The 13,196-nt window shown below is 35.7% G+C and overlaps 1 protein-coding gene across 1 annotated transcript in view; it reads right to left on the reverse strand.

The window, feature by feature from the left end:
* skic3 (SKI3 subunit of superkiller complex) overlaps positions 1–13,196 on the reverse strand; it is a 63,084-nt gene that overhangs the window by 991 nt on the left and 48,897 nt on the right. The window contains 2 exon segments of the mRNA XM_056458478.1: positions 10,743–10,872; positions 11,536–11,666. Of these exon segments, the coding sequence (XP_056314453.1) occupies positions 10,743–10,872; positions 11,536–11,666 (261 nt within the window).

Below are 13,196 nucleotides of genomic sequence, written 5' to 3' on the forward strand. Positions count from 1 at the left end.
AAATAAATCCATTATTATTGAACATATGAACATAGGCCTGGGCGATATTGCAAAAAAAATGAAATCACAATATCATGTTTCATATCATTCGATATCTATAATTATTGCAATTTTTTTTATTTAACCATTTTATTTTAATTTACCAACATTAAATAGTTTTAATGAGTAAAGGACAATAAATCAATGTATATATTATATAACACACTTATGTTGCCATATATGAGTTATTGTGTTGAAATATTGGGGGAATACATATAAATCTAATTTACGATCCGTATGTACAATTCAGAAAAAAGCAATTAGACTCATAGAAAATGTGGGGTATTTGGAGCATACAAATCTTTTATTTTTTAAATTAAAGATACTTAAGTTCAATGATTTGGTAAAATTTAAAACAGCACAATTTATGTTTAAAGCTAGGAATAAACTACTTCCAAAATGCATACAAACGTTTTTCGAAGAACGACAAGGGGGATATAATCTGAGAGAAGAACTAAATTTTAGGAGGTTGCAAACAAGAACAACTTTAAAAAGTTTGTGTAAATCTGTCTGTGGTGTAAAACTATGGAACAGTCTAGATCTGACTCTTAAACAATGTCAGGATAATAATCAATTTAAAAAGTTGTATAAATATATGTTATTAAAGGAGTATAACAATGAAGGTGATTGAAAAGGTATAAAAAGAGAAAGATATGATGAAATTTTAATTAATGGCTACCTGCAGTACTAGGTTTTTTTGTTTTTTTGTCTGGGTTTATGTTACAAGGTATACGGGTATAAAATGAAAGCAAACATATAGTTTGTCGGATATGCCAAAAGGATAGAATGTGTTCATGTGAAAGGAAGAGATAAGTAAAGGAAGAAATAAGTTTAAGTAATAGACGAATGATGTACAGCTAATCAGTGTCCGCGGAGTTTAACTTGTGAAGTTTGTTTCTACCGATGTCGAGCAGAAATGTTCGACTATATGCGCACTTGGACAGATAAACGTGACGTTGACGCACAATAACACGGCGACGTACAAGACGAGGAACACAAAAACACATTAATAAAAAATAATACCAAGTTTTAACACATCTGCTACATTCCAGTGGAGCCTCCGTTGCGCTCTACCACAGCTGGCAAAACTTTCTGAAGGTGGTTTAAGCACCAAATAAGTGGTTTAAATTATGTTAGTCTCCTTATTTCTTTCCGTTTTATTTTAAATATTATAAATGTTTAAAGTTTTAGGTAAAGACGTCAAAATATGCCCACACATGCAAGCTAAACTAGATCATATCTGAGTCATCACGCTTTATTACCCAACCAAAATCAGTGAGGAAAAAATAAATGTTTTAAATTAAATTATATTTAAATGTTAAATTAAATTAAAAAATGAATTTAAATTTTAAATGCCATTTAAAAATAGTTGCTAAAATTAATGTGTTACTTAGTTAAATTTTTAGGCATTATCAAACAGAAAGCCTGTCTACGGCCACACGCACTAAATAGCCTACCTTTTTCTTTTATAACACTGTAAACATAACTTCGCAGGTCGATCATCTTCAAACGCAAAAGGCATTTTTAAGTGTCCTAACTTGACTGCTGCTGTAGAATGGGATGTTTTTTTACATAACTTTAAACGTGTGCTTTAGCTATGTCAAAATGAAAGCAAATTTTTTTAAGGGTTCTGCGTTTTGTCAATTGTATAGCTTTAATAATAATAATAATAATAATAATAATAATAATAATAATAATAATAATAATAATGGATATAACAAATTATAATATTATAGTATAGACATTTTTACTAGGCTACTTTAATATTAATCCCTAACTGAAAAACGATTGTGAAAATGACTGGCAGCTGTGCTAAAATTAATATAATGGCAAATTTCTTCTGCGTTTTTTCCCTTTATAGCTCAATAGTTTTATTCAAAGAATATAGTTCTCTCTTCAACTTTCAGGTTTGAGGTGGGGGAAGAAGTGGCAGAGGCAATTCAAATGTACCATCTCTAAATTAAAAAAGGCCACTCACGCGGAATCTGTGTGTAAAGATTATTACCTTATTTTTATTTTATTATTATTATTTATTTATTCATTCATTCATTCATTCATTCGTCATTCATTTTCTTTTTGGCTTAGTCCCTTTATTAGTCTGTAATTGCCACAGCGGAATGAACCGTCAACTTATCCAGCATATGTTTTACGCAGAGGATGCCAGGAGGGCCAGCTGGGGCTTCGGGACGGAGTGAAAGGAGAGGCAGGACTTTGCCCCGAGTCTGGGAAAGATGGCTTGCCGTCATTACACTAGTTTTCCGATGGCACACGAGTTACATGCGCCAAACACATGAACAAATAAATTAATAAATAAGGGAAAGAAAACATCTAGCCTTATAGGCTGAGTTCTTTTTGATTTTAATCGCCGTTAAGTTTCCGTTTTAAATGTAAGGCTGTTGCATAAAATAATAAAATTGCTTAAAATAATACAATTTTAATTCAAAAGTGACTTCGCTGCGTCCCCCTTGATGTTTCAATAACGCATAATAATCTATACACCATATTAAAGACACTTAAATAGACATGATTTAACATGTCTATTTAACACCTGACAGACAAGCTTTTGGTTATGAGAAGGGGGAAGGGGTCTCCACTATTAAGTGTTTTTCACAAACATGAATACACAAAATCCAAAACTCCTATAGGACGGATGGCGTAACAAAACCTATGCGTTTAAAAACGAAACCGCATTAAATATGGGGCCTTATGAAAATGAATGTTTCTATCTTTTGAACGGTGACGGCATAATATCATGGAATTACTTTCAATAGCAAAATAAAAAACATCTCAAGGAAGAACGGACAAAAGAAAGTCTCACTTCTATCACTCTTTAAAAGTTTTGGTTTGGTTCATTGTAAATGCTCAGTCTCGTTATGAGCTGATCTTCATTTCTCTGTGTTGGTGGAATAAAGCAGGCGAGTCAGCCGCACCAATTTATGACCAGACAGAGCAGGATTCTCATGATGACCACCAGCGCAATTCCGCTCTTTGTTATGAGCCGTAGTTTCAGTGTAAACTTAGTAAAGGTGAGTTTCTTTGGCGATGATGTGTACAGTGTTAGATTTTATATTTAGTGGACATTTGCGCTGAACACGCGGTGAATGCAACGCATCAAGATTCGGGCACCTTCTCCGAAAACACTCGATTGATCTCAGCTGGCGGATCAACATTTACCTCATGTCATGATCGCTGTCATCTGCGCCATTATTATTATTATAACTTTAGGTGAGGTTTGCAAACCTGTGCACTTTTCACTCTTCAGCCGTTTGTATTTCCTGCAGTAACAAAATCTCCCTGTTCATTATATTCAGACACACAAATGCTCCCAAATATATTATGAGGGCGCATGGATTAAATTTCGGGCGCTCATGCGACCAAAATGGTTGCAATTTCGAGCCCTGTAGTATAAGGACATGTATTCAGACCACAACTGAACGTTTGAAGAAAATTGAATGCCTTATTATTTAGAATTAGCTATTATTGATGTAAATGCAGCCGTTCAAGGCGCATAATTGATTTATTACGGTATTGACGGTATTAGAAAATCCATGTTGTGGCGCAATGTCACACCGGTGATGACTATGACACCGGTGTACCGCCCACCCCTACTACCTGTTATTTAAAATATCTATATTACGCTCCAAGCATTTGCCAAAACGAAAATATTTTTAAGTAAAAACACAGAACATAGCTGAATAGAGTGTTGCCTGCTTTAAACGATGGGTTAGTAATTATATTATAACTGGTTATGTTCAGGTCAATGAAATAATACCTTTAATAAATAAAATATGTTCGTAAGAACGTGGTGGGCCAGTGATTCCGTCGCTGTCATCAGTGGTTTAATGAGCTCAGGAGAATTCTGCTTTGCATTTTTCTATGCATTACTAACATCACTAAACCAGACATTTGTTTTATAAGTTAACCAAATATTCGCAGAGATTCAGCAGTTTTTTTCTGACGCGTTTGCCAGTCATGCCAGTCAGTGAAAAAAAAGTAACCGTGGCCCTGTTTGCAGGTATTAATATTCGTTTTTTCGTCAATCTGATGCAACTTTTATTATTTATACAGGACGTTAAAATGCAATTAAAAGTTTAAAATCAAATAAACTCAATTTATAAAAAGGCTAGCCTATTTTATGCATTAAATATAACTAATTTCTTTTATTTCTGACTAGACCATGCATTTTAGACTATTTTACAATTGTAATATGTGCATATGCTTTTTTTAAATAACATTCGTTTAACAAATATTTTAGCACATCGAAAGTAATTAAGTGACCTGTTTTTTTTTTTATTAAAACCTTTATGCAAAAGGATCAGAGGATAAATTATCGTAGGATAAACGTATCTTATGGAAAAACACCAATTGACGGGCTCTGCTTTCGGTTTTAAAAGAATCAAGCAGCTTTAAAAAATATAATTTGCTGAAGAGAAATGACAGGAAAAAAAGAAAGAAAAAGATTAAATATATAGGGACTGTTAAAAGAACATTTCTCTTTTATATATTATTTCGACTCCGAAACATCAGCTAAGATTTTTAATTTATTTTCATTATTCGTTTATTATTATGTACAATAATTCAGACATAAAATAAGATAGTAAAATATAATCAACAACGAAAATGTAAATAAAAACATAAATAAAAACATAAATGAAAAAGTCTTGTCTTAGTCCTATCAAAACGGCAAACACTAAAAGCAGGCTAAAAGACTGCTTTATTTATTTATTTAAGACTACTTATTGTACTGAATGTTTGTGCTTTCATGTTAGTTGTCTTTTATTTCTTCAATTCCAAAACGAGTCCTCTTTGCACTTAAAAAGTTTACAATAAAGTGTGTTAACAAATTTTAAATGATTAATGAAGGACTTATAATGCTTTGACCTATTGTTTAATATCATTTACAAGCACAGTAGCATATTTAAAGCTGCTGTAAAGGCAATTTCTTTCCGTTCGCATCCCGTCCCTTTGCGCCCCCTGGCGGCTTTTTCACAAACTGCGGTCTTACACTAAAAACAGAGCAGCATTTATTTCAAACGGCGGCGGTATAAGCCACGGCGGTAATAGCCACTTTGAACTCTCACCTACTGTATGTGGTAATGGGGTGGGAAAATAATAAGCTTGTGCTTCATCCCACTCCATTTTCGACCATGTTGAAATGTATTCTTTTGTTAATAATATTTTATGTATGATACTTTGTTCGAAAATAAATAAATCAAATCAAATAGTCAAAAACTAAAATATTTATACAAAATATCTCATCTCTATATAATAAAATAAACATAAGTATTAAAGACTCTTAAACTTGATAAATAAAATGTTACAGTGAATAAAGTGTGTGCAATGGTAAAAGTAGATCAACATCTGCTGTCACATAAGGTGTCAATAATAATTATACAGTAAACCTCAAACTGTAAACAACACAAATTATGATAATCAAATCTGAGCTTTCATGTAAAAGAACCAAATGTAACCATCATTATTCAAATACATATTACAAACTGTGAAGTTCAATCACTTTTTCAGATGGGGTGCTACTGACTGGGATGCACAAGAAAAGAAACTAAAAAGCCACTCTGGCAACTTTCTTACATCCTTTTTTCATTTACATTCTCCTCACTGCTGCTATACGGCACTCGTTTTCACATGTGTTGTAATTCTGACCTGAAGTGACAAGCGCAAGGTTTTCTTCACCATTTTCTATAGTGTCTCTCGTAACTAGTGACCATCAACCATTTTCTCAGAGGATGACAAACGTTGCTGCGGCTTCGATGCAAGTTTATGGAGAAAAGTAAAATGCAGTGTTTGGGTGCGCTGTGTTTGTCTGAGGTAATTAGTGTACCATTATTACTGAAATGTGTGTATTGTGTAGATTGGTTAGATCTAATTTTAAGTTCAAATGTTTTTCAACTAGGTGTACCTGGAAAATGCACGTGTGGCACATACCACTTGCACACCCATTTGCTCCCATGTGCGCGGCGTGCACGTCTATAGCCTTCTTGCCAAAACGTCATACCAAACTTTTTTGTAATTGTTATTGACAATGGTGTTCAGTCAATAAATACAGAGACCGATTTTATAGCCCAGCCCTATTGACCTTATTCTACAATACGGAAGTGCGCTCGTTTTTGCGATTGTTTTAGGACTTCTGATTCAGTTGCCTATGGGAGAAATGACTAGAAATTTTAAACTGCAGAAAACGGTCAAACTACTCGCTCTACAAACAAGTGTTTGCATGACTATACATAAAAAGTAGAATAATATTATACGAAAAGATCATTTTGCAACGTAAAGCAGCATTACGAGCTGTTTTTGACCCCTAAAAATGAATAGACGTGAATAAGACTGGAAGTTGAGCCAAAAAGATTCAAATGGCTCCGCCTGCGGTGAATAAGGTGAATATGAAGGGATTCCTTTTTACAGTATATTTGGTGCACAAACATGTTATTGGAGGTTCATATGATTACACACAAGTTGTATAAACAAAATAGTTTTGGGAGATTTATATTATTACCACTGAAGTCACATGGAATGATTTGACAAGGTTTTTTGTTACTTTTCCTAACTTTGAATGTTTCGAAACTATTGCTTTCTATGGAGGATGAGGAAGCTCTCAGATTAAAATTAAAATATCTTAATTTGTGTTTCAAAGTAAATGAGGGTGAGTTAATTAATACTAGGATTTTTCATTTTCAGGTGACATAACCTTTTAGCCTCACATTTGGAACACAAATTAATTAGATCTATTAAAGTCCACCTTTTGTTGAGAAAAAAGTTTGTTGTGATTTATCAACTCTTTAGCCATAACAGGGTTTCTGCTGTAGAGAGACCTCATTAGCCATTTTATGGTAATACTGTTCTTTCCAGAATATTCTTCATCTATCTGAAATGTGCTGCATCTTATAATCCAAAGCAACTTGCATAAAGCAGCATTATTTTTCCTTGCATTCGAAAAAAGCAGTGTCATCTTGACATTGCAAAATTACTATAGATTGTACAGAAATCACTCACCCAACCAGCCAGCAGGTAGGCGGTGAATTAGCCAAGTCACAGATATATTGCCAGGACTACAAATAAAGCGTTTCATCCAAAAAAATATTCATTCTTTTTGTGAGGACTTTTCTTGTGATTTATTATTACTCATCTCATTATAGGAGTAGTTCATCCAAAAATGAAAATTCTGTCGGCGCGATAGCCCAGTGGTTAGTGTGTCGACATATGGTGCGGCGGCGCTCTGGGCACCTAAAGTTCCAATCCCGGCTTGTGGACCTTTCCCAATCCTACCCCTCTCTCTCCCTTCTACTTCAATTCCTGTCAACCTATTGTCCTGTCAAATAAAGGCTAAAATGGCAAAAAAAAAAAAAAAAAAAAAGAAAACTCAATTTTCTTTTTATTAATCACTCCTTCTCATGTCGTTTCAAATCCTGAGACCTTCGTTTATCTTCGGAACACAAATTAACATATTTTAGATAAATTCAGAGAGCTCCCTCATCTTTCATATACAGCAATGTTTTGAGATATTCAAAGTTCAGAAAAGGTACAAAAAAAAGTATCAAGATATTCCACGTGATTCAGTGGTTCAACTGTAACCATACGAAGCTCCAAGAACACTTTTGTGCTTACAAAAAGATTACATGATTTCGTCATTTTTTCCTGATGTAGGGGGTTGAGGGGATTTGTAACCAACAAATGGACATCGGGACACAAGATTCAATCATATAGTGTGGCATACAACACGACAACTAAAGCCATGTCTGCGATACTTCACAACACCATCGCAGAAAGTTTAGCATATTTTATTTTTCCCACATGGGTGACACTGACCAATAGGAGCACATAATCTCTTAAGCGTTTAAAATGGCTGAATGAAAGAGAGAAGACTGCGCTGCTTCCATAACACGGGAGAAAGCTTTGTGGAGTACACTTGCCTGCATGATGTGTCATTACTGGACTATGACAGAATAACAAGATAAATGTTGGCGATTGAGAGCCAACCCACTTCTGCAGTCTGGTAGTAAGCGAGTACTGGAATTACCATGTAAACTAACAAATCACACATTATGTTCTCATTCAAAATGCAGCGTGGGTCATTTTATATGAGTGTATTTTTAAAGGTAACCGGCTGTTACTGATTTGATTACAGCTGTTACCAGGAAACTGCTCCTGGATCTACAGTTTTAATTTAGAAAACACACACATGCTTATACTTGTGAGAAAACAACGGTTTCCCTAATTACTCGATTACTTTGAAACACACGATTGCTAATTACAAGGACAACTTGTAACTTAAGTTTGTAACTCGTGTGTTTTCTTGTGGCCTGTTTTCACTCAGTGGTACGGTATGGTACGGTTTGGTTTGCTTCTATGGCTCTTTCCACTGTCAAAAAGTACCCAAAAGCGAAACGTACCATACCACTTTTTGGTTACCCTTTACAAAGGGTACCTAGCACAACAAAAGGGTACCAAACGGCGGAGCTAGACATACAACTGGATGCTATTGGTTTACAGAGATACGTCACTCGCTCCTGCAACAAGCCAGGAGAATGAAAACAAAGAAACCGCCATAAAAACACAGCCAAGACATTTCACCGTAAAAAATATATACATATAATAACGAGCCTGAGCGCAAACAAACCTTGTCGTTGTCTTGATGTACAGCCACAAACCCAAGAAAAACTAAATCTGCCTTGTCCTGTTTTTGTTTTACGAGGACGTCTAAAATGTGTGCAGTTTCACTTTCTTCCAAGAGCTCGCCATGCGTCTATTTTTGAAATAACTTCTTAAGCTGATAATAACATGCAGGTGATTATTGAAGTGCTTCTGACATCCGATCCTTTCAGAAACAGACAAACGCGAGAGTGAAGCGTGAAAAAAACAAAGGAGAAGCTGGAAAAGTCAAAGGAGCAAATGATTCTTTCAGCAACCTGAAACATGAACAAACTGCCATGTTTAACTATTATCATGATCTTTTGGACTATTATGAACTCAGAATAACGGAATTACTTTCTAACAGAGGTTACACGTGCTGGTGGAGATTAAAGATACAGATTAGAGGTTTGCACTGACTGTAGGCTATATGTTGCGTGTTTTTGAACCCAAATAAGGAGTAAATGTATGCTGTGTGTAGTTTTTCTGTAATTGGTAACATATCGGAGACTGTAACGCTCTGTATGTGTTCATATATGATGCATTTATAATGTTAATTGTAATTTAGAAATACAGATGTTACAGTAGGCTATTTTTATCATTGATCTGCAGTCATAATCAAATCATGTTCATAGAAAGGTTAGTCATGAACGTATACACAGTATACGCAAGTATTTATGTGAATAAAGCCTCTGTTTTCTGAGAAGTGCTTCTCATATGATATGTGCACGACCCCTCCTCGAACAAGAATGACTTGACTGAAATTTTCTGTCGTACACTACGCCATTGGTACCCTTTTGGCAGTGGAGACGCAAGCCTGATGAAGGTGACCCGTACCGACCGGTACCGTACTGTACTGTAGCAACGTGTAGTCTGGCATATTTGTTACCCACAAACATGTCATGACTGTATCTAGACAAAATCACATCATCTCATATGGTGACTGTTATAACAAAAATTATGTAATCTTTACGGTGCTTAAGTTTTCCTGTACAGTATGTATGCTTTTAGCAGACTCCTTTACCTAATGCACTTACACCTACAAACAAGTCTGGGTGTGCTTTTACTACAGGTAGTATGACTTATTTTCATTAGAATCAACAACTGTCGTATTGGCCATAGTAAATTCGTAGCCTGATCTGATTCTGAAGACACAGGTGGACAAAGTTGTTCTTATTTTTTTATTTTTTTGCACACTAAAGCGTTCTTAAAATTTCATATGATTACAGTTTAAAGACTGAAGTCACATGGAATGCGTTGACAATGTTTTAGGTTCCTTTTCCAGACTTTGAACATCTTATGACTGTTGCTGTCTATGGGAGATGAGACAGCTCTCTGGTTTCATTTAAAAAATCTTAATTTGTGTTCAGAAGATGAACTAATGTCTCAGGGGATTCGAATGATATGATGGTGAGTAATGAATATCAGAATTTTAGATTTTTTTGGTGAGCCAATATAGTCATGTGGAAAGTTTGGTTACCAAAGATACATGCTGTGTCCCAATTGCTATAGTATCCGTTCTAAAATGTATTACAAGTAGTATGTCCAGAACCATAGTATTTTGAAAAGAGTATGCCAAAGGTTTCTGGATGGAGTGCTTTTTCTGGAAGAAATTGGAAGAGTAGAACCATCCTCTAACTGCTAAAATTGCCCACAATACGTTGGACGTGAATTTGATTAGAACTACAAACTCTGGTAAAAAGTGGAAACAAACTACAAACAACTTTGGTAAAGTTGTTTGAATGACTTAAATATGAAAGAAATGTGGATGATGTGTAAAGATGATTGACAGGGGAGGTAACTAAGTAACATAACTGTCATGCTAATGTCTGCTAATTAGGAAGTAGTACTCTTCTGTTACACACATTTTCTTCACAAAAAAGTGCATACTTTTAGGTGGAAAGCAGCAAGAGTTTAGGGAATTAAATGTTTAATTAATTGATAATAAAACATTGGTTGGACCAATATTCAAAGCTGAATTTTCAGCATGTTTTATTGCATTAGAATCAAATCTGATGAAAGAAACCGCAAGAGTAGTGAAAGAGGATGCAATTGCTCACATCAATCAGCTCCAGGTCATCTTTGGCATGCAGGTGGCGCAGGAGGTACCAACGTGCCACTGATGCCATTGTTTCAGATCCACCTAAGGCTGGAGCATAAACAATCCTTTCCAACAGGCGACGGGTTTCCCTGCAGAACAACGAACCATAATCAATCTGATCCTGACCTACTTTAACCTCCGTTTACCTCACATTTGTAACCCTTGTGTGCTGTTGGGGATGTTTTCATCCACTTTGAAGTGATTTTGAGGCTTAATTTGCCCACAACAAATATTATTTTGACACATATTTTGGGAATATACTTTGAAAATTTGTAATAATTTAACAATACACTCTGGGCAAACTTACTATCCTTTCGTTATGTTAGTGGCTGTTTTTGCTCCATTTACTTCCATTATAATGAGAATTATAAAAGACATATAAAATTCAGAAACCTTTTCTGCACGGGCATCTAAAGGGTTAATGCTGCCAACTGATGATCGACAGTAAAAATTAAACGTTTTTCCTCTTCCTAAGAGGATAAAACACCAACAATCAAGAATGCATGATTATTTGGTGTCATGGTTTTCAAGTCAATGTGGCAAAACAGCTACAAAAATAATGAAAGGGTAGTCGATTTGATCAGTGCACAAGGTTTAAATAGACTAAATAACAATACAATGCTTAAGCAAACAATGTAATGCAAAACACACGGCACAGAACAGGTCAAAGTGATCTCACAAGTTAATTCGAATACCATGGTGACAATTAAAACAATGCAATTACAAAAGAGCTCTATTTAATAATCCTCTACCTGGCGCCCATCTTCACGGAGAACTGCAGTAAGGCTTGGAAAAGTAGAGCGACTGGTGATTTGCCCATTTTTAAGACTTCACCAGTGGCTTCAGAAACCAGATCCTTCCAATCAGAAACACCAACACCTGCCTGTAGCCAAAAGTGGAGTTAAATATATTTAAGTACTCTTTACTTTGTGAAATAGAAGGAGTAACTAAAAACAAGTCTTATAAAACAAGAATTTTTGATGTATTTTAGCTGGCAGAGTTCAGACTAATATATGACTGGAGTCGGGATACGCTGAAGGCTGACACACTTTAATTAAAAGTAATGAAAGGCGAGCCACAAAGTGTCTAATTCAATTTAGCAGGCAAAGCTGCAGTCAGCTAAAAGGAAGGCAATAAGCTGACAGTTAAAGACGGAGGGGAGGGAGAAAGACAAAAAGAAAACGAGAGGGAGAAAATGTGCAAGAGAGAAGCCTGAAGGTACAGTAAGAAGATTAGCCCAAAATTATTGTCCTTTTTTATTAGCCATCACACAGACACTAGCAGCAAAAAGCAACGGGAAAAAGTCACAAATGTGTCAAATTTGTAACGTAAAAAGTATATATTTTTTTATTTGCCATTGCTAGTTATTAGTTTTGAAAAAAATTTCATTTGTTTTTATGTTAGAAATGTTTCTAATAACAATATAATTTAGAGTGTTTATTTGGAGAAAATGAAAATAGGTTGGTATAAATCTGTTTTCAGACTTTATTTACTTCCATACACTCACCGGCCACTTTATTAGGTACACCTTACTGGTACCAGGTTTGACCGCAATTTGCCTTCAGAACTGTCCTAGTCCTTTGTGGCATAGATTAAACAAGGTACTGGAAATATTCCTCTGAGATTTTGGTCCAAATTGACATGATAGCATCAAATGGTTGCTACAGATTTGTCAGCTGCACATCCATAGTGTGAATTTCCCGTTCCACCACATCCCAAGGCTGCTCTATTGGATTGAGCTCTGGTGACTGTGGAGGCCATTTTAGTACAGTGAACGCATTGTCATGTTCATGAAACCGTTATTCAAGTAAGCATTATGCTGCTGGAAGTGGCCATCAGATGATGGCTACACTGTGGTCATAAAGGGATGGACATGGTCAGCAACGATAGTCAGGTAGGCTGTGGCATTGACATGATTGGTACTTATAGATCTAAAGTGTGCCAAGAAAAAAATCCCTTAAACCATTAGACCATCACCACCAGCAGAATGGTCCAATGCTTTCATGTTGTTGATGCCAAATTCTGACCCTACCGAATGTCGCAGCAGAAATTGAGACTCATCAGAGCAGGCAACGTTTTTCCAATCTTCTATTGTCCAATTTTGGTGAGCCTGTGAGAATTGTAGCCTCAGTGTCCTGCTCTTAGCTGACAGGAGTGGCAGCCAGTGTGGTCTTCTGCTGCTATAGCCAATCCGCCTCAAGCTTGGACGTGTTGTGTGTTCAGAGATGCTGAACTTCTGCATACCTCGGTTGTAACAAGTGGTTTTTTGTTTTACTGTTGCCTTTCTATCATCTCGACCCAGTCTGGCCATTCTGGCATCAACAAGGCATTTGCACCCACAGAACTGCCGCTCACTGGATATTTTCTCTTTTTCTGACCATTCTCTGTAAACCCTTAAGATGGTTAGGCATGA

This window comes from Danio aesculapii, chromosome 5, assembly GCF_903798145.1.
Source record: "Danio aesculapii chromosome 5, fDanAes4.1, whole genome shotgun sequence".
Lineage (NCBI taxonomy): Eukaryota > Metazoa > Chordata > Actinopteri > Cypriniformes > Danionidae > Danio > Danio aesculapii.